Genomic DNA, 21,977 nt, shown 5'->3' on the forward strand with positions numbered 1-21,977 from the left:
TTTACAATAAACAAAATTGTAATATGAAAGTTTTCCATTAGGTTTGACCTCATCTGAAGACAATCCAAATCATCCCATCATATGTGAACAAAAGCCAAATCTTAAAGATCTATCTTTACCTTGATGCAGAATTTCCCCAGGCTCCATGCTTGTCTGTCAGAATGTTGATAATTTTCTGTATGAGTTGGGATGCAGTCACATGATCTCGGAACTTGGCTGCTCGTATCAAATGATCACACATCTTTTCATCCTCTCGTTTATCTGCAGAATACTGGGCACACAGCGACTAAGAAAAATAAATAAATACTTTAATACTTTGCACTTCAACATCTTCCAACCAAGACTCTTGAAGTACTTTACAAACAACTAATTAGTTTTACTAAGCCTTCAAAAATAAGAAATTATCCCCATTTTACAGATGTGCAAACTTGTGGGACAGAGTAGTTATCTATGGTTACAATACATCTATAGCAGAGCTAAATACAGAACTCAGATTAGTTATGTATTTTAGCCACTAAACCGTGTTCCCTCAAGATTTTTTTTAACACATTACTAACCTGACAAGACAGTAGAACATGTCAGAATAACCGATTCTATCACACTGCAAGAGTGTAGATTTTATAGTACCAGTCTCAAAAGGGAGATCTTCAAAGACACAGATTGCAGTTAGACATGCAACTTGCATTAAAAGTGAATGGGGACTGGGCACCTAACTGCTCTATGTACCTTTGAAGATCCTTCCCCTAAATAAAATCAAAACCTTATATATGCTATTTGGATAGTACATTACATACAGTTTTCTTGCTGGAAGTTTCACAGAGGAAAAACACCGAATGGATATGAAGACTGAAGTAGCTTTTCACTGGCCAGAAGGCTGTGATACATTAGCAGCCAGTGTGGGAAAGCAAACACTTTAACTTTATGTACAATAACTGTTGGTAAAAATATTTCATTTTTCAAGGCTGTCAAAACGTAACACCATTAACAAAGACTAATTACATAAAAACGAAATGGTGAAAAACTAAAAACTAAAAACATAAAAACTAAAAACTCCGCTTTCCTGGGTGGTTTTTTTCTTTTTTCTTTATTTTCCTGTTAATGTGGTGTCATGAAAGTCCCCCACCCCCAACTTTAAGACTTCCTGTTCTTCAGATTTCAACCTGGCAGTTCTACAGATTGCATATGCTAGGTAGACAAAGCACTTCAGCCTTTGTAAATGATTGGATTATTCTATGATCTAGTTAGTAGAAAGGACAAATGTTTATCCAAACAAACAAGAAAAATATCTTTTTTTTTCCAGGGGGAGAGCAACCAGTGCAGACTTTAGAACAATTCTTCCAAGCGTAGGTATCAAGATATTAAAAACAAACAAAACTTATACACGTAAAACATTAAGTAGTTATGCCTTATGACACGTATGAAGTAAAGTACTTTTTAATCAGTCACTCTCTTTAATTGCAGCAATTATGCAGAAAATGACTAAAATACATCCAATATGGATTTTCATAGACACTTACATTATATAAACTAGTAGTTAACAAGCATTTAATTTTACAGACACCCTTAAATGATAAAAAAGAAAGAATAGGCTGATTACAAATTCACTTGTAAATTCTCCATCTAGATTTTGCCTTTCACCTGTTCCCCAACTCTCCTATGACTCTTACAATGCTCACCTGATGAACAGAAATCCAGAAAGTGTGAACCATAAGCAGTAGAATTTCCAGTTCAATTAAACATCAGAAATAGTCATTTGTACACCTAAACCCAGCATCCCGCCATCACCTCCCAACCAAAAAAAATAAGTTGGCTAAGTTATGACCACTTCTAAACAAGATTTTTATAGCTCCTTTTAAACACTGCTGTCTTTTCCAGTATATTAACCTATCCTGCACCCATGACAATTTTGAATTCTCTTCACCAGCACTTAGTAAATGTTTGATAAGCTGTTATATATAAGTTGCTTGAAAGGGCAGAATTCTAAGAACAAGTGTCCAAGGTAAGCTAAGTAGTAAAGTGTTTTAAAGTGCTCTTTAATGGATCCTCCTTTACAATTTGAACAGCAACTTTTCATATCTGACATAAAATCCATATATATAAATCACATTAGAGGGTTACTCTTTCCAGATTATCAATCTCTGTCTCTTTATGGAACATTAAAGTCACATTTGACCTTAAAAACATGATAAAATGGAAATCAAACGAGAACGTTTTGTAAAAGATATAATGAACTTGTACCTCTAAAAAAAATCTCTTTCTGATGCAATTTTGAACACATTCTTTATTAAATACCAATAATGAATTTCAGTGTGTAGACATGACATTCAAAAGAAGGGCGAGACCAGTGGCATTTCCTCCTCCTAAAACTTGCATGTACATAGGACAAAATAGCATAAGATCTCTCTTTCAGCAAACCAACATGATGACTCTCTTAAAATTAATTATTAAAAGTTTACTATTTCCCCCATAACCTGTTTGAAAATTGACAGGCCTTAAAATGCAGAAACATCATAATTACAACATTACACCACGCAGGAATCTTAACTGCAACAAGCTCATTAACATCGTTATTACAATAAGACGCAGAGTTGCAGCTCTCTCAGATGTTTGGCACCTGCTCATGTATAGTTGTTAACATCTGAAAAGTTTTGTCGGGGAAAATTCTCCAAATAAACCAAAGATTAGTGGGGCTGTCAGGTCCTTAGAGGCCAGATTTGGGTGCACATTCTAGTGTTTGTTCGGTAATTTTAGTTTTAGAAATGTCATGGAGAGGAGTGGGAGGAGAGGGAGAACAAAGAAAAACAAAATGTCATCAGAATATACATTAATTCTCCATTGGCCTCTGAAATCTTACATGAAAAATTATCCTTGGGAAAAGCATTGATCCTTCCTACCATGGTTCCTCCTTCTCCTCATGGCTTTCCACACCCCTATTTCCCCAAACTTTCATAGCTACCTTCATCTCCCACAATGGCTTCTCCCTCACTACCTACCACCCTGTAACTGATTTCTCTCTTTGCTCATGTGCAGGTTTACTCTCTCAGCTGTTCAGTGGCCACAGTCCCACAGTGCCTGCCAAATGCCTCTATCCCTTATTAATCTAAGCAAAGTTCTACAGAAGCAGCTTTAAGACAGTAGAGCAGAGAGCTGACTCCATGCATGAGACACAGGCAGACAGCAGGAGCTTGGATGATGGGAGGTGGGAGAGATGCTTAGTTTTTAGAAAAAGCCTCTTCCATACCATGCAGCCCAGGGACAACAGCCTGGACTACAGTTACAGATATATTTTTCAAAACCTGGTAGTATCCTGGCTAAAATGACTATTGGCAAGTATCTACACTCAATGTCAGGGTCTGAGTTTGGAACAGCCTGATGTGTTGCACAGTCTGGTAAAAACAGCTCAACACTTCAAATCTCAGACTTGATTTAGGCCACATCCCAATTCCAATTATCTTTCTCCTGATAGTTATGTGGTATGCCAATTCCTTTCCCCCCACAGCTCTTAGTAGTCCCAACAGTGCTACAAGATTATAATATCCCCTAAAAGTCTCGCATCCCAATCTTGGCTAGAAGGGGAAAAGAGAAGATGTCAGAAGGGTAAAATACACATCAAGTATTACTTATCCAATCTTCTTTATGTTCATTTTGATGTTAGCCCTGGTCTTGTATTATTCCTGGATGCTTTCTTCTTTACGCTCAATTCTTAGATGATTTACAGGAAACCAATGAAATAAAAATATCTAATCCTGAATCTGTTCCTTATTGAATAAATGCATTTAAAAGGTAGAAGATTAATCTTAATACAGTACTAAAACTATGGGGTTTCCCCCCCCTAATTTGGTACTAAGTTATATCTTTATTTACCCTCCATTCTTCACTTACAAAGTAATTGCAGAAGTGGCAGTAGCTTTCTTTTTGTTCTAGAGATAAGACTCTGTTACAGGCCAACTTGTCCATTACAATTATCCCCAATAATTAGGTTTCTGACTAGAGTTCTCTCCACCACCATGCAGCCCAAATTGGATAAAAACTTCCCAACAATTCCAACAGTAGCAGTTTGTCCCACCAAAGTAGTTAAAACTCTACAAGTAAATCAGTTTTAAGTTTTGCTTCTAACCAATTTTCACTGAGGTAGATGCTACATAATTTCTACTCCTATTTACAGAGTTTAAGGATAGGAAGAAGTAGCAAAGAGTATATGACTGACATTCTATGAGGCCAATCTGTGAAGTGTAACAGTTGTGTCATCTGCAATGGTTTAAGACTTAGGAATTGGCTAAGGAAATGATTCATTTGGTGCTGTTTCAAAGTTTGGATTAGTTTTGAATTTTGAATGAAAGATTTTGCATCTGGAAAATACATTGAAACTGGCAGATGTCAATCATCAGTTTAAATTTCATATTATCCTGCACATTGTACCACAGAAAAAATCTGAACAAGAATCTACATGACCTATAAGCAAATGACTGTATTTTCATGTGGAACATTAGGATTGGAACTTCACTAGAATCATTTGGATCATGGAAGGTGCATTTTCTAAGGTCTCTAGATGTCAGCATCCAAAGATGAGGGAAACTGATACTATAGTGAAAAGGGCGGAGAGGTCTGGCCAAGCCACTTATTGAGACTGTAAATGCAGCAAACAAACTCCTCAATGCAGGCTTGCACCATCAGTTTAACTCAAGGGAGTTTTATTTTTCCAATGCAAATTTCTTTACTTTCATAGAAGGACAAGGAGTCTGGGAGTCAGCTACCAGATGATTAGTGTACACAATAAAATTGAAGGGTTGCAATGCCTGTTAGGTTAATACTGTCTTCCTTCTAATTATCTAAACAACATATGCTCAAGTATGTCATGCCTTCCGAGACCCAATGAAATTGCCATTGTGGTGAGGAATAGTACTAAGTACCTCACCTCTTATTCCCATTCATTTTGCAACTGGGATATGGAGAATTGATCTGTCAGGGATATGAGTGGTTTAGAAGAACTGCCAGGTTACAATATGAACCATGTGTAGATCGCATGCCCATATCAATATTTGACAAATTATTTTTATGCACATGTACCAATACAGCTAAAATTCAATTACCTGAACCCCTCCTAACCAAAACTATAGGTTGCCTGAAGATCAGCTACATCAGAGATTTGAAATCAGAGGTCATGAACAATGCATATTTTGTTTTTATATTAACCAGCATATTTTGCAAATGTTCATCTTGAGTAAGCTGGTTAAACATTTTGTTTGCATGTAACCTTTTCTACGGTTCTATAAATTATTACACATTTACTTCCTCTGCTTTCATGATGGATAGCCATCATGGTTGCAAACTAGACTACCAACACATGCCTTGCAGACTTCTACATGGTTGTATGTAATTAGACCGTTACATACCTATGAGAAAATTAAACCAAATTAAACTTCCGTGAGCACTGTGGTGCTTGAAACCTGTTTTAAATGGTGTTTTGGGAGAAGGTCCAATGTAAAAACACAACAGCAATGGTTAGAGATATTAGGGAAGGATTTCACTGCCATTGGTCCCAGCCATGTTGGAGCAGGAAATATGAAAGGAGAAAACCACCCTATGTACCTAGATGTAGAAAGGTAGCATGGAGAGAGGAGCAAACAGTATATTCTATCATCAGGGATGATTCCAGATATGCTGTTAAAAACAAATGGTCTGGTGAATTAGTAGATAATCCCCCTAGACTGAACTAGAGACAGGGAGGATCTGGTATTTTAAAGATAACTTTGTTTTTGGTTTATAGAAAAACTTATCAAATAAAGCTGACAGTTAAAGATTTCCTATGCACAGTAACATTTGCATATGTATCACTACAGTTCCTAAAATTACCATGTTGTTTCACAAAAGCTACATCTAACTAACAGCATTTGATAGCAGCAAAGATTTTTAAAAAGACTACATTATCTTACAGTCCATTTTTTGTACTTCAACTTGCCACAAAGCTCTCACTAACCATTTTGAAGTATGCCAATTCCTTCACCTAACTTGGCTCAAAATTATTAGCATCATGAACAACTTGTCCTAGAAAACGTCATTTAAGAGAAAAAAATACTCCAGAAAACAAGGGATAGTCCTCCTGCCAATGCAAATTCCCTTTAAATAAGGACATTGTAGTAAATGAAGGCACTCTTCAATCTTCCGCTTTCAAAGATCTTTGCACTTGATCCCTGACCTCAGGCTTCAAGTATGGACTAAAAAAAATGCTACCCAGGGAAATCTTACAAAGACTCCTGAATAAGACTTAGAAAAATGAAAGCTTAAAAACTCAATAGTGAACAAAAGTCAACCAATGACAATGTCTGACAGCCACCTTCAATTCTGAAGTGATGCCTCTGTCATCCAGCTACTCAAAGTATTGATTTCTCTCAGCATGAAAAAAAGCCTAAGCCAATGAAATAGATATAGCATCATCCCCACGATAATAGCCATCAAGGTTAACACAGGCAGAACACTTATCTGTGTCTGTTCTATTTCTTCTTGTTTTAATCGACTGGGTACAATGTGATGGCTTTTCATCTCTGCAACCTACAATTTCCAAACCTCATTTATCGAGCCTTTTAATTGATTTGGAGATTAAGAAAAAAATCTGCATCTAACTTAATTATCTATGTCACATAATTTATTACAAAATACATGTTCATATCCAGGCATTTCTAGAAGAAAATATGCCCAATCTGCTCTGAAAATGACAAATGAATTTTAAGAAGGAAAGATCTGAAGAGGAGCTCCATGTTGCTTGCAAGCTTGTCTCTTTCACCAATAGAAGTTGGTCCAATAAAAATAATATTACTTCACTCACCTTCTCTCTCTAAAGGAAAAAAACAAAAACAAAAAAAAGTCTATTGATGACAAAATTCTAAGAGTCAGAAATACCAAGCCAGATGCATATTAGTAAAATTACGGACAAGACTAAAAAGACCCTACCAGAAGTAGTTATTTAGGTTAGTGGTTAGACTGAATAGTTGTGATCAAGAGATTTCTGATTTTAATCTGGGCTGAGCCAATTTCTCTGTGATCTTTGGTACGTCAGCCAATATTCTGCTTTAGTAAACGCAACCAAAATCTGGGCAAAGAGTAAATCCAACCAAAAATTAATGGCTGCAAATGAACACAATTTATTAGAATTAATAAATCAGAGTTAAACCAGATACTAAAATATGGCAGCCCAACATTGAGTAGGCAAGTAGTGGTGCCCGGGGAAGCTGTGGGGAGTCTCTACCTGTCTGGGAGGTGTGGGGTGAGAACAGCCACCAGCCCTCTGCCCAGGGCAGGTGGAGAGTCTGCGGCTCCCCACAGATGCCCAGGTGGCTCTTACTATGGCCTGGCTACAGCTCCGAGACCCCGCCCCCCTGTCAGAGCTGGTTAGGGTAAGAGCTGCGCGGGCAGCTGTGGGGAGTTGCAGATCCTCCACCTGCCATGGTCAGGGAGCCCTGGACACAGGCCAGGGATTACTCTCAGGCTCATGGTAGGATCATGCTCAGCCTCACTTCAAGTCCCTTCACTGGCTCCCCGAACACAATTCAATTCCTTGTTCTCACCTTCAAGGTCCTCTGCAAGTTAACTCTTATTTACCAGGTCTTTTGTTCCCAGTCCCAAACCACCTTCCCTCAGCCCAAGTTGTTCCTCTGACTATTCCCTTTGTGTAGTTCTCATCCATGCCCACTCTGCACTTTCTCTCATGTTGGCCTTTACACATAGAATCTCCCTCCTGCACCACGCACCATGCCTACACACTAAATCCATTCTCAAAACACTTGCAGGTGGATCATCCTCAATGCTTCACTTTTACAAGACCATGTCTCTTCATGTTGTTCTTGCCTTAAAATAGGCAACTATCCTGACACAACTCAATGGGCCTATGGATGCACTCCAGAATATGTTATGGCAAGATCAGGATTATCCCCAGTAATCGTCTAATTTGAGACACTTTGCATCTGAATTTGCAGAATACTTAGCATTTTTCTAGCATTTTATATATTGAAAGCACAGCACCGATAGATTTTAATTTCAGTTGTGAGCACTCAGCACTTTTATAAATCTGGTGTTGCAGCTTAGGTACCCAGAAAATAAGGAACACACAATTTGTGACCACTAGTCAAAAATTTGGTTTAAGAGGCTATGTCAATATCACACAGTAACTTTATGATAGAGGTGGGGTCGAATCCAGTTCACCATGGTGGCATTCAACTACCACAATCACTTTCTCTTCCTTCACTTTCCTGACTCATTCACTAATCCCACCAAACTTCTGCAACAAACAAGGCAGGGGTCATAAAGACAACAGCCTCATTCAATACAGCAACATGATTCATTCTCTAAACACTATCCATCCTGTGCACCAAATGAGGGAGAGGACTGTGGAAAAAAACACGTGATTGTCACAGGTGCGGCCACCCTTTGATGCCCCTCTGCTGGCTGAAATATGGCACTGCATGTGCTCCCTAGCTTAATTTCCCTTCACCAGGTTTTTTCATCTCTTCTGAGGATTCACATGGTTCAGCCTCTGGCTGGGTACCAAAGAGTTCAATCCCCTTCTGTGGTAACTAATGTCGAGACAAATAAAAGTTCTTCTGTTCCACTTCGGTTCCTCTTCATCTTGCTCTGTGGGCTCAGGTCCCAACCCCTTCTGGACTATCTTTAAGCCTCTCCACTTTGGGACAGAGCATTGTCTCCCAGCTACTTCCCTCCGCTTTTTCCAGACCTACTTCAGCACCTTTCCATCCAGTTGCTCTCAGTGGTTCTCCTCTAATCCCCATTCCTATTCAGGAATACTGGCCCCAGAGCCACCTCCCTGGAGTCTGGCCTTTTTTCCAAGGCTCACCTATGGGAGATGGGACCACTATAGGAGTTAGCTCCACTCCTGTAGCTCTCTTTTCCTCTCCTGGGCTTCCTCCCTTTTGAACTCGTACTCCCAAGACAGGTGAGGCAGGGGATGCCTAACTTATAGGACTGACTAGCCGCAGGCCTCCTGGCACTTATGGCTGTCTATACAGGCTGCAGCAGTGAGCCTCCGATCCCAGGTCAACAGATTCAGGTTCACGGGGCTCATGCTACCTCACAAAAAATAGCTGTGTAGACGCTGCAGCTCAGGTTGGAGCTCAGGGTCTGAAGCCTAGAGAATGGGGATGGGCTTCAGAGCCCGAGCTCCAGCACAAGCTGCAATGTTGACACAGCAATTTTTAGCACAGTAGCATGAGCCCAGAGAGCCCCAATCTGTCAACCCAGGCTCAGAGCCTCACTGACGCTGGCTGTGTAGTTGTACAACCCTAATGGCCAGGCCACCCTGTTGCAGTGCTCATGTAATTAAAGACTATATTGTAATGCACAAGGGTTGCACAGGTAATCTTGCTTCTTATATATCCTAAATTTTGAGTGTTTGACTTTGCAACTATAATGATTTTCTTTCATTATAGCCTTTTGTACATTTCTTCATGAGTTTAGAAATCACAAGTTAAAAAGACCTTCCATTATGTGAAGTCATATTGACCCCATATTAGTACAGACCTCTATCACATAAGTAGCTACTAGGAAATAACAGACTACTATTGCTATAAGAAAAGGAGTACTTGTAGCACCTTAGAGACTAACAAATTTATTTGAGCATAAGCTTTCGTGAGCTACAGCTCACTTCATCCGATGCTGTAGCTCACGAAAGCTTAAACTCAAATAAATTTGTTAGTCTTTAAGGTGCCACAAGTACTCCTTTTCTTTTTGCAGATACAGACTAACACAGCTGCTACTCTGAAACCTACTATTGCTATGTGAACAATGGTGTACGAGACATGCACTTTGTCAGTGGATTTCACTGTTATTTATTGACAGAACAAGAATTTTGTGATTCAGGAATCCTATGTTCAATTCCAGGCTCTGGGGAGGGGAGGAGGGGAGTGTTCTTTAGTCCCTTCTGCTCCTACCTCCCACTATTCTCCAGCCCCTATCCCTCTCCACTCCATCTATGCCCATCCTCCCACCCACCAGTTCCTTCTCCGGTCCCCTAACCACTCCTGCCCCCTCTGTTCTATCCTTGCTCCTCAGCATTTGAGTCAGGATGCTTTCTTTTTCTCTTCCATGTTGCCTGGGCACAAGCAGGAGGATCATTATAGGAGGGGCAGTTACCCTGCTCTCAGTATCAGTGTCTGGTGTCACTGTGGCCCCAGAAGCCATGAGGAACCATTACACGGAAAGTCTTTCTCTGCCCCTGTGGAGCTGTGAAATGGAACATGCTCACTCTATGGGGATGATGCATGTACAGTCTGGTCGGTATATATATAGAAGCTCCGTGGGGAGGGATCATGCTCAGTGCAGCCAGAATCTTTGGAGAGTTCAGCTGTAAATTCTAAGCCTTACATGAGCATGCACAGACTACGGTTTTTCCAATGTTCATATTGCTGCCAAATTTTTGGTGGGTTTTTACAGATGGCAGAAACCACAACCCTTGTACCAGGACAACACTCCTACTGCAAAGCATGGAAGTCCTTGTGCTTCTCAAGTAAACAGTTGTTAGGTTTTTTCCCCCTTAAACGTGGACCAAATTTTCCCCAATCTTGTTCTAGGAAACAGCTGGAGAGTTTTTGCTGAAACTTTCCAAAAAAATATTTACTCTGAGGCAGACATTTGACATGGAAAGACAAGAGTCTTATAATGGAAAAAGTGTTAGGCAACCTTAACTACAAGTCTCATTACCAGCTCTCCCTATAATTAATTGAAAGGTATTTGCAGAAGTATTTATTTAGCTTCTGTACACATCATAAATATATAGCCACAAACGTACACATCAAAAATATACAGCCACAAATACTTTACACTCTGCAATAAAATGAAATTATCTGAATAACTCAAGTTTTATATTAACCACAGTAAAATGGAAGAAACCAAATATAATATAGTTCTGGTTAACAGTCATCTACATATATGCAGAAATCTGCCTTATTATATCATATCTATGGAACAATGAAAAAAATCAGTGAATATATTTTAATTACTTACCATTTGCTACTGTAGCTGTAGCATGCATGTTCAGTAAACATTTATTTAGAAATCTTCAAAACATAAAAGAATTCTATAAAAGAATTATAGAAATGTAGGGTTGCAAGGGATCTCAAGAAGTCATCTAATGCTGAGGCAGGAACAAGTAAACCTAGACCATCCCCAATGGGTGTTTCTCTAATCTGTTCTTAAAAAGCACCAGTGACATGGATTCCACAACCTCTCTTGGAAGCCCATTCCAATGCCTATCATTATAATTAGAAAGCTTTTCCTAAAATCTAACCTAAATATCCCTTGCTGCAGATTTTGCACATTATTTCTTGTCCTATCTTCAGTGGACATGGAGAACAATTGTCCACTGTCCTCTTTATAACAGCCCTTAATTTATTTGAATACTTATCAGGTCTTATCAATCTTCTTTTCTCAATGCTAAAAATGCCCAGCTTTTTCAACCTTTCCTAAGTCATGTTTTCTAAACCTTTTATCATTTTTGCTGCTCTCCTCTGCACTCTCTCCAATTTGCTCCCCATTTCTTTCTTAAAGCGTTGTACCCAAAAGTGGACAATACTCTAGCTGAGGCCTCACTGAGTAGAGTGGAACAATTACCTCACGTCTTTCATATGCCAGGATCACAGAAGCATAGAACTATAGGGTAAGATGGGTCTGCAGGGTCATCTAGTATAACCCCCTGCCAAGATGCAGGATTTCTTGTATCTAAGAGAGATGGCTATCCAGCCTCTTTTCAAATGATATTTGCCTATTTTGTAACTCCATGATATTGTTAGTTCATATTCAATTTGTGATCCACTATAACCCTCAAATCCTTTTCTATAGTATTACTGCCTAGACAGTTATTTCCCACATGTGAAAAAGTAATTCACAGGTTGCTAAGAGATCTATGCAAATACTTTCCAAAGTATGAAAAATTATTTTCAAAGGTTCTCTAATGCAGCTAACTGTGAATAAAAAACAAGTCAAACATAATACTTGCTAACCATTTATCTAATCAAACCATCCCACACAAAAAAAAACCAAAAAAAGACATTGCTTTGCAGTTTGTTCTGTGAAACTTAGGCTAGCCAACTGCTAGAATATGTTGGGTGGGATTCTGGAGCTTGCATATCCATCCATTTTAGATAGGTACAACAACATCTGCTACCTTAATTGTTCTACTGGATCAAGAGGTTCTGGCCTTGAGCGCCTGGTGTTCCATTTTGCTTTCAGGAATACACTAAATTCAAAGGAATCTTTCTACTCTTTCCCTCCTCACAGATGGGCAGGTTAGCCCCTTCTTCCCTTTTCCGTAACCCATCCTGTTTTTTTTTCTTCCCAATATAAGCTAAATGCAAGTCATAAAATGCAAGTACCTACTTCTACCTCTGTTTTCTACACAGTTCCATTCAGAAACCCTAAAGGACCTTCAGGTCTCTCTACACATGGTCTTAATTTTGGACTACAGCGTCAGTCACCGGGTGAACAAATGAGACTCTGGAAGTCTAATTTCCAATAATACTAGCCTGCTCACTCACTTGCTTTTTGAAACTGGATCATAATGGGATGAAATTTATGCTTGTTATTTATCTCCAATACAGTGCCCTCATTTACCTTAGTTGATGAGACCTGATTACTGGCATCCACATGATTCAACCCTCCTGGTAAAAACACAGTTGAGACATATATACCCAACTGTCAAGTTAATGTGGTCCAACCATTTAGCACAAAGGATTTGGAGGTAAACTAATGTAGTGAACAGATAACCAAGAATGGAGAAGTCACATGTTAATTCAGAGGCAAGACACCTTATGCACAAGGATTTCCTATTATGACCTCTTTTGACCTGAGCAATCAAAACACCAGGGTCCTGCAGGTTGTTCCAGTTAAGAGGAGAAATTGGAGTCTGATACGTTTGATGAAATCTTATTTACAAGGAATGTACAAAGTCCTGCTTCTCTGAATGCAGAAGGGACCAACAACAAAAGGAACAGTTTTTTCACTTATAGGCCTAAGCTTTGTTCAGACAGCATCCTGACGCAGATGTCTCTCTAGGCTTTTCCACAGTCTCATTATGCTTACAGGCTACTGCTTGGCTTTCTTGTTCTGGCCCCGAGTCTCTCTCACTCTGTGTGTTCTGCCTTCCCCTCTCCTACCCAACTAAACACACAAAGTCCAAAACTCCAGGGCAGGTTCACCATGCCTTTTGTCTTGGGTGAGGATTTGTGATTAACTTATCCTGACAGTTATGTTAACTGAAGGGTGTGTCCACTCACCCAATCTCAAAGTGGTTTGTGATCAATGTCGTCAGCAGTACCTCTCAGCATAATATGCTATTCTGGCCTGTTTTATGCCAATGACAGGTACAGCTACAAAACAAGCTTCAGTAATCTTTGATACTGACTTGGCTTGAGGCTTGACTGGGTTGTACCGGAAATGGAGCACCTCAGCTAAAATCAAAGTCGATGGTATGTGACAGATCAGGCCAGATGGCTAAAGCAGAGTAATAGAAGGTAGATATATTAGCCCCAGGTTAAGTAGGTCCCTTTTCCCTGGGTAAGGTAACAGGGAAGGTTCCAGAACAATCAGGAACCTTCTGGAGACAATTAAGATAGACAGGCTGATTAGAACACCTGCAGCCAATCAAGAAGCTGCTAGAATCAATTAAGGCAGGCTAATCAGGGCACCTGACTTTAAAAAGGAGCTCACTTCAGTTTGTGGTGCGCGTGGGAGGAGCTGGGAGCAAGAGGCACTAGGAGCTAAGATTGAGAACTGATACTGTTGGAGGACTTAGGAGTACAAGCATTATCAGACACCAGGAGAAGGTCCTCTGGTGAGGATAAAGAAGGTCTTGGGAGGAGGTCATGGGGAAGTAGCCTAGGGAGTTGTAGCTGTCGCACAGCTATTCCAGGAGGCACTCTAGACAGCTGCATTCCACAGGGCCCTGGGCTGGAACCCCGAGTAGAGGGCGGGCCCGGGTTCCCCCCAAACCTCCCAACTCCTGGACAGATACAGGAGAAGTTGACCTGGACACGGAAACGGAAACAGCCCAACTGAGGGCTGTCATGAATCTCTGAGGCGAGCAAATTCGCCACTAAGCGCAAGACCCACCAAGGTAGAGGAGGAACTTGTCACAGGTATTTGTGGAGGTAATCTTTCTATAAATGTCCTTTGTGCTTTGACGGTATAATCAAAGGTAAGTCAGGCCTTTTGTAAGCACTCCTGTTCTGAACAGCCTATTAGACTGTGGGATAAATGAGGAAAGTGGTAAAGCTTTTAAAACGCAATGAAATTTGGGTATATCTCAATTTGGGACAACAATTCTATTTAGGATTGGACAGACATTAATAATGGGGTAATCCAGGAAACTGAATGCTATGAATATCAGAATAGTTACAGATGTTACAAGGAATAACTGTCCTCTGCTCTTCACCAGCTGGTTACAGTCAGTAATGTTATCTTCAGAGTTTCATTTAGTTGGTTTTACCTTAATTAGTTTGTGGCCTTTTAAGCCCTCTCTAACTTGAAGCTCTGGCTGGCGTCACTGGTACTTGCCCTCCGCAACATTAGTAACTTTGAATTGCTAAACAGGACAAACATTGTATTTGCTGTCATCACTCCATTTAGAAACATTGCTTCACAGTTTCCATTATGATGACACTGTGTGTCTAGCAGCATCTGGGCAAAGGTTTCAATTAGTTACAATACTTTTATATTTGAACTAGTATTAGGGGCTTTGATTTTCTGTCAGAGGGACTTTCACATGACTGTCAGGAACCTCTGAGGGGAAATAAGAAAAAGATAAAGGATTATATAGGATTTTATTCAAAGGTCCATCTAAAATTTAAGATTCTCAGCTGTATTAATTTGTAATTGTCTGACTCTCAATCTTTGCTTGCTTTGAGTCTTACGATAAACAGAAGTACTGGGATATTTAGTCTTTGTATGAACAGAGTATTAAAAAAATTAATGGTTTTGATTTAAGAGGAGATAGAAGAAAACATGGCTGAAAAGGGGAAAAACCCAAGAAGCAAATGGGGAGTAAGGTTACAGAAGGCCAGAACTGTTAGTTTTCAGTAAGAGTCTTCAATGATGTTCCCAGCCTTGTATTTTAAAACTTAAATGTCACAATCAAGACAACCTATAACTTAAAAGCCTTCCAGCTAAAGATGCTATCACTTCAAACTATTAAAAGTTAAATGCTTGAACATTCTAATAGTCTACCTTTTACATTTCATTCTAGCTAGAGAGTGAATCTTAATTATTCAGTTTCCCTTCTGTTTCTGGTTAATTTTGTTTATGGGTCTCATATACTTGCACAATACTGTTTTTGGTTTTCAGACCGCAGAGAAATAGTTAAGCAATTTTAAAAAAAATAATATATTTTCATTCATATTAGGTCTTCTAAAATCCTTTAAAAACCTAAGTCTTGACCTAAAGCTTGTTGACAGTTTCTTTTTAATTTAAAATACCAATGAAATAAATATTGCCAATACACACCTTAACATACATATTGTGTGAAACACTTTCATTACTCTAATGGCCAAAAAGCAACAGGTTCTGTACGTGAAGTGAGAATGGTTCAGATTTAAAATACTATTTCAAACCACCATAAATGGATCCTTTATCTGGGAGTGTGGGGAAAAGGGGTCAAACACTGATGGAATGTGAATGGTCCAAAAGTATAAGCTTTAAACCACCTGGTTTAGAAAATATAACTATGTTATTCTAATAGTCTCCTACATCAAACTATTTAACTGCCTTAAACATTTTATTCAGACATAGGTAGCATTATATGTAGCCATAACTATAGCAACCAGAATTGCTTTACAAACCCTATTTTCAAAATCTGTAAACGCTTTTAAAGTGTAATCATTTGCATGAGGATGGGAACAGTCACATATTAAATCCACTTCATGAGCTCTTTAAAATGGGAAGTTGCTAATACTGAGTATCAGAGGTACTGATAACTGCATTAAAATTAAAGCTCAGATTCTTGTCAGTGGAATGTATTTTGTTTTTAGTGGAAATGTTATTTCACACTTCCACTGGCTAGGATCTTCATTGTGAGCAGGTGTTCAGCTGCACTTATGAATTTCTGCACAAAGGTACAGGAAGAAGAATTACCTACATAAAACTGTATAATTCTGTACAATTAGATTTCAGTAACTGTCCCTAAATTTAAAAGAAATGAATTTAAAACATCATTAAGATCCAGTTTTCAAGTGTTAGAATCAACAGCCAAGCAGGATGGGAACTCTCTGTATATCTCACAAAGAAGCTGAGATTTAATGTGGGCAGATCACGGGCTAAGGTTATTGTTACTAGAAAGTACCGTGAGCAGCCTTGATTACCATCTTCTGGCATGCATGTGGGAAATGGATGTAAAATATTTTGTTTAGAATACGAATACACACACATGATATATCTGATCTACCACAATGCTTTACTATAAATGCAATTTATCATGGTACTTTTAACAGTTACATCTACACGCTGCCCAATAAGCAGCCTCTGGCTACTTCTAGTCTTCCAAACCTTGAGTTGCTCCAAACAGCTATGATTTAAAAACAATCTGCCTGAGAAATGTTCCTCCCTCCATGTCATAAATATAAAGGGAAGGGTAAACATCTTTAAATTCTTCTGGGCAGAGGAAAAACCCTTTCACCTCTAAAGGGTTAAGAAGCTAAGATAACCTTGCTGGCACCTGACCAAAATGACCAATGAGGAGACAAGATACTTTCAAAGCTGGAGGGGGAGGGGAGAGAAACAAAGGTTCTCTCTGTCTGTGTGATGCTTTTGCCGGAACCAGAGCAGGAATGCAGGTCAGAACTCCTGTAAAGAGTTAGTAAGCAATCTAGTTAGATTCGGTTTTGTTTAAATGGCTGATAATATAAGTTGTGCTGAATGGAATGTATATTCCTGGTTTTGTGTCTTTTTGTAACTTAAGGTTTTGCCTAGAGGGATTCTCTATGTTTTGAATCTGATTACCCTGTAAGGTATTTACCATTCTGATTTTTCAGAGTGATTCTTTTACTTTTTTCTTTAATTAAAATTCTTCTTTTAAGAACCTGATTATTTTTAAGATCCAAGGGTTTGGGTCTGTGTTCACTTTATCAAGCCTTCCCCAGGAAAGGGGGTGTAGTGCTTGGGGGGATATTTTAGAGGGGAGACATTTCCAAGTGGGCACTTCCCCTGTTCTTTGTGTAACACTTTGGTGGTGTCAGCGTTTAACCTAAGCTGGTAAGAATAAGCTTAGGGGGTCTTTCATGCCATCTCACTGAAAAAACGGAATTTTTCTGAAAAATTAGGTTGGACCAATGCCCAGTAATGGTCAGCCCTGCAACTGGTTTAACTCCTGTATCCTGTAACCAAAAGAAAGCCAGGATCTCACTCCCCCTCCTCGCCTCCACCCCACGCACAAAGGTTCATTGCTAGCCTGACAAATCACAAGATACTGGACTACAGAAGGTATGTAAATGCTATTTTTAGAGGTTTCTAAAGTGAATTAAGTTTCCATTTTCCTCTCTTGAATGCCTCTGCAATTGGACTCAGGTTACTAGGAAACCTGACATCACAGGTATAAAGATATGACAAACAACAACATTTTAGAAACAGTAACTTTGGAAAATTTTGGAAAGTATGTACTAGGGATAATGGTGTGGTATGAATATTTTAGTGGCACTTATCTGGGATGATTAAGTAACTCTCCAATAGCTTGTCATGCATGATTAATGTGGCCAGCCTAAATTTATGACAATAAAATCTTTATAGCACATTGTCATATACAACTCTGTTGTTATATTATAATTAATTATATAACCTCTACAATCTAGCATATTGTTTTCTATATTATTTTAATTTGCCTCCCTAAAGAAGGGACTCTTAATACTCAATGTCAGAGACAGAATATCTGACCAGATGGACCCTTGGACTGTGATAGCCAATTTCTATATGGAGTCCACTGACTTTTAGAATGACAGAGACCATCTTCTGCACTACATTTTTTCACCACCTTGAAAAAATTATTATTAACTCCACTGGAGCCTTTACTGACCCCGATCACATCCAGCACCACTGCTTGGCCCTCTGAAAGTGCTCACTGTAGCACCCCTATTAATTCCATTCAGGAAATATCCAGTATCATTAGGGTGAAACATGATCCTCTCGTATATCTGTTTACCTCTACCCCAATATATTAATTCAAATTAAAAGCTTTATTTTCTGGTAGTGATAAGAGGTTTCCAGCACTTGACTCTGTCTCTGAAGACATTTATCTTCCATGAAACAGCCACTGATTGTGCTGGGGATCAAAGAGAAAGAATCCTGGGACAACCTGTCCAAAACAAGGGACAAACAGACCTCTCCAAAAAGAGCAGTTCTGAGCACCTGACCCTGCACAACTAATCTAGGGCTATTAAAACAATCCCCACCTACCCTCCCTCTTCCCTGGTTTTCCAGAGGCCAGGTTGTAGGGTGAAAAGAAACAAGAGAGTTTTCCTGAAGTAGCTGGTCCTGTTAAAGTAAATCTTGGCAGATCTTTTCTCTTCCAGGATGTGCCATGCTCGACTATTTGAATGCCTGGGTTTGGGACAAAATGAATGAAGAAAAACAGTTTCCTATCATGTATCGAAGGAAGAGCTTATAATTCTAACAAATGTTTTTGGAGTACAAGTCACGTAATAAGGTTCATGCCTTCTAAAATGAGATATAACCTGGAAACTCTGACCCTCACCATATTCCTTGTGCATTGTGGTATCCCTGGTGAGGAGATAATCCTGGCCTCATATGGGCTTTCAACAGGGGACCCAATCACTCAATGATTGCTTCACATTGCTTTGTATTTTTGGAGGAGTAGCTACAGACTTTTAAGAGAAGTCCCTAAAACTCTCTCTTGTGTGCTCTCTCATGTCATAATCTCTGTGCATGAGATCAAAGAACACAGGAGCTGCCAATAAACAGAGGACATTCTGGTTCTGAAACACCTTGGAAATTAATGCTTGGTCTCACTGAGTCTTTTCTGCATTGACTGGATGTTGGCTTTGTACCCATCTTGAATCTTAAGAGAATGTCCCTGTGAGAGAAGATTAGGGAACTTTCTGTAGGTATGCCTGAACCATGGAGAGTATGATAAATTAAAAATAAGCATAGAGTTCCTAGACTACTCAGCCTGACTGCCATTGCTTATGAACACACTGGGGAGAAAGGATGGACAACAAGAAGATGGAAGAGAGAACATTTTGTACTGGCACAGGCAATTACCAGGTCCACCAGTCTTAAGTCTCCAAGAGAGGTTGAAGCAATAGCGGAAGCTTGAATCTTCATCCTGAATTTCAGTTTGTACCTGTTCAGCCTCATGAGGCCTAAGACCCTCCACAACCCATTATACATATTTCTGATAAGCAAATGAAATAGAGTCCTGAGCAATTTTAGCTTTCAGGGACAGGATCGATTGCCCCATCCTTTGCAGATGAAGTTCTGTGATCATTAATTTTGTATTCATTGCCCATGTACTGTGTTAAGAGGTTCCAAGATACAGTGTCTTAACATGAACTATGCTTTTCTTACTCTAATTTTTATTTCTGAGTTCTCCCTGCTATGCTGCCATGTAAATTAATTTGATTTTCAAAAACAGCCTCCATAAGCATTGGTAATAGCCTGGATGAATCAAACTTTGTTATACTTAAGTAACGTAACATCTGGAAGGACACTGCATTTAGTTGTAAAATCAGACTATCTATGCTCATGATAATTTGATTACAATGAAGTTGATTAAAAAAAAATGTATCTGTTCCTTTACACAGCCAAGTAGAACAAGATAAGATTTCTAAGTGAATAACAGCTTTTTCATACCATATTCCATGTTTTCAATGCTGTCTTGAACAGATCAGGCACTTTAGGGCTACAGGAGCCACATTAGTGTGGTTTTGGGGTGGAGTTCAATCTCTAATTCTGAGGGAGTTTACTCCCTCTTCCATCCAGTGAGTCACAGAAAGGGCATGGAATATAATGCACAAGTGCGTGTAATGAGGCTGCCAAATAAAGAATGAACTTTAGAGAGAGGAAAGTGGGCAAGGCTGAAAGTTTTAAAAATAAAATCCACACATATATTGCTTATATATTTATTTTACATAGTATCTTATTAGGAGATGGAGAGTAATCAAACAAGATAATCTACTTCATGTGACCAACTTTTAAAACACACACACTGATGTTTATTTAGCAGTGATTTGTACCTCAGAAAGCAGAAGAGTTGAGAAACCCTTAAACTGAATTAAGGAGTTTAAGGATTCTAAAATTCCAGCTAGCAAGTAGCTTAACATTTGGGAGAATGTTCGTACGCACCGCAGAGTTGCTGAGTGTTATAGGAAATCTAACTACAGCTGAACAGGGGGCCCAGGCCCCAATAGCATTAAGTCAGCTGACCACATGGTCATATGCTGTATTTGCAGTTGAAGAGTGTTAATTAGCTAGGAAAATTCAAACAAGATAGTGATTACATGCACAGAAGGAAGCAAATAGGAAAAGATACAACTACTGGTAGAAAAAATACTTTATAGTTTTGTGACAGCTTTCTTTAATAAACCTTTCATATAAAAATAACACTTTCAAAAGAAGAAAATTGTATTGCAGTAAATAGATAAAGCTCCTCAATGGTTGCCAAATGCATCTGGACCAGAAGTGACAATATGCTGGATCAAAACCTCTCAATCTAACACCACATTTAACAAACAGCTGCATATTTCATCCCTGATGAAGGCATGGAAAGGAGAGTTCACTTTATTCTGGATGCAGGTATCATAGCAGATCTCACAAAGCAACAGAGGTGCATCATCTAAGGATCTTTTTCACATTAAGAATCCTATTAGAAGGAAAACACTAAAAGGTAATTGAATTTCCCTCAGTTATCTTCATCTCTGTCAGCTCCTGCTACAATAACTTACTCTCAAGAGCAGAGATAACTCAATTCTGTCCAGCAAGCATATGTTATGAATCTCCAAAGCAAACTTGTCTAAATCATTCTGGTCTTCTATCAAGGCTGGCTGTGGATATGAACTCTGACAGAAAGCAAACAAATTTATTTTTATCTTTTCAATAATTCACTTCCTCATGCTTTGATGGAAGAATCTAAAGACATATATGTTTCCACTAATTCTGGAATTATAAAGACCAGTTGAAAATGTTACATCTGCAAACTATGTTATTAAAAATTGCTTAATTAACCATATTATTTTTAACAAAAGTGATGGCGAAGTCTTGCCATAGCACTGTTTAACGTTTCTACAGATTTGCATGAACTAAACTGTCCTTTCATGTTTTATTTCCAAAGTTTGTTTCAAAATGGTTTTGATGTTTACACTTTCACATTCAAAGAAAGTAAATCTTATTTATACAGATTAATGTCAACAGAAAAAAAATCCTATTCTTTGTTTGCTTTATTCCTTGCTTCAGTTCTCTTTTTATGTCTCAAAGTGATTTTTAAGAGTACAAAATATATTGATCAAGTAAAACAGCAAATGACTTTTATAAAAATATACTTAATCACTTTGGATAGGGATGTCTGGTTTGTATATTTTTTAAAATTACACATCTGTATTACAAAACTCTACTCTAACATCAAAGATGGAAAGAAGAAAAGCATTCCCAAAAATGTAATGAGAATACAATTGGAAAAAAATAAAATCCTTTAGATCTGATTATTATTTACTGTTAAAATTTAAATGTATTAACAGCAGTTACTGTTAAGACTTTAGTGGATAATAATAGACATCATATTCTTGGGACCTTAAATTCCTATTATAAACAATGAGTGAAGTAAGGGTTATAATCACCTCAGAACTTACTTCTTCAATGCAACAAACAATACCCTCTGCATTTAAAAAAGCCTTGTTCTTAAGATATATGCATTTGCCTTCTCAATCATACTACCGTCATCCTCGCCTTGCCCTTCTCCTGCCCCACTCGGTTTTAGTCTC

The 21,977-nt window shown here is 38.7% G+C and overlaps 1 protein-coding gene across 8 annotated transcripts in view; it reads right to left on the reverse strand.

Annotated features, from left to right (window-relative positions):
- LRBA (LPS responsive beige-like anchor protein) overlaps positions 1-21,977 on the reverse strand; it is a 555,352-nt gene that overhangs the window by 318,701 nt on the left and 214,674 nt on the right. For all 8 annotated transcript variants that reach the window (XM_043513125.1, XM_043513123.1, XM_043513124.1 and 5 more), the window contains exon 37: positions 120-286. In XM_043513125.1, the coding sequence (XP_043369060.1) occupies positions 120-286 (167 nt within the window). The remainder of the gene's footprint in view (positions 1-119; positions 287-21,977) is intronic.

Source organism: Dermochelys coriacea, chromosome 4 (genome assembly GCF_009764565.3).
Source record: "Dermochelys coriacea isolate rDerCor1 chromosome 4, rDerCor1.pri.v4, whole genome shotgun sequence".
NCBI classification, from domain to species: Eukaryota; Metazoa; Chordata; order Testudines; family Dermochelyidae; genus Dermochelys; species Dermochelys coriacea.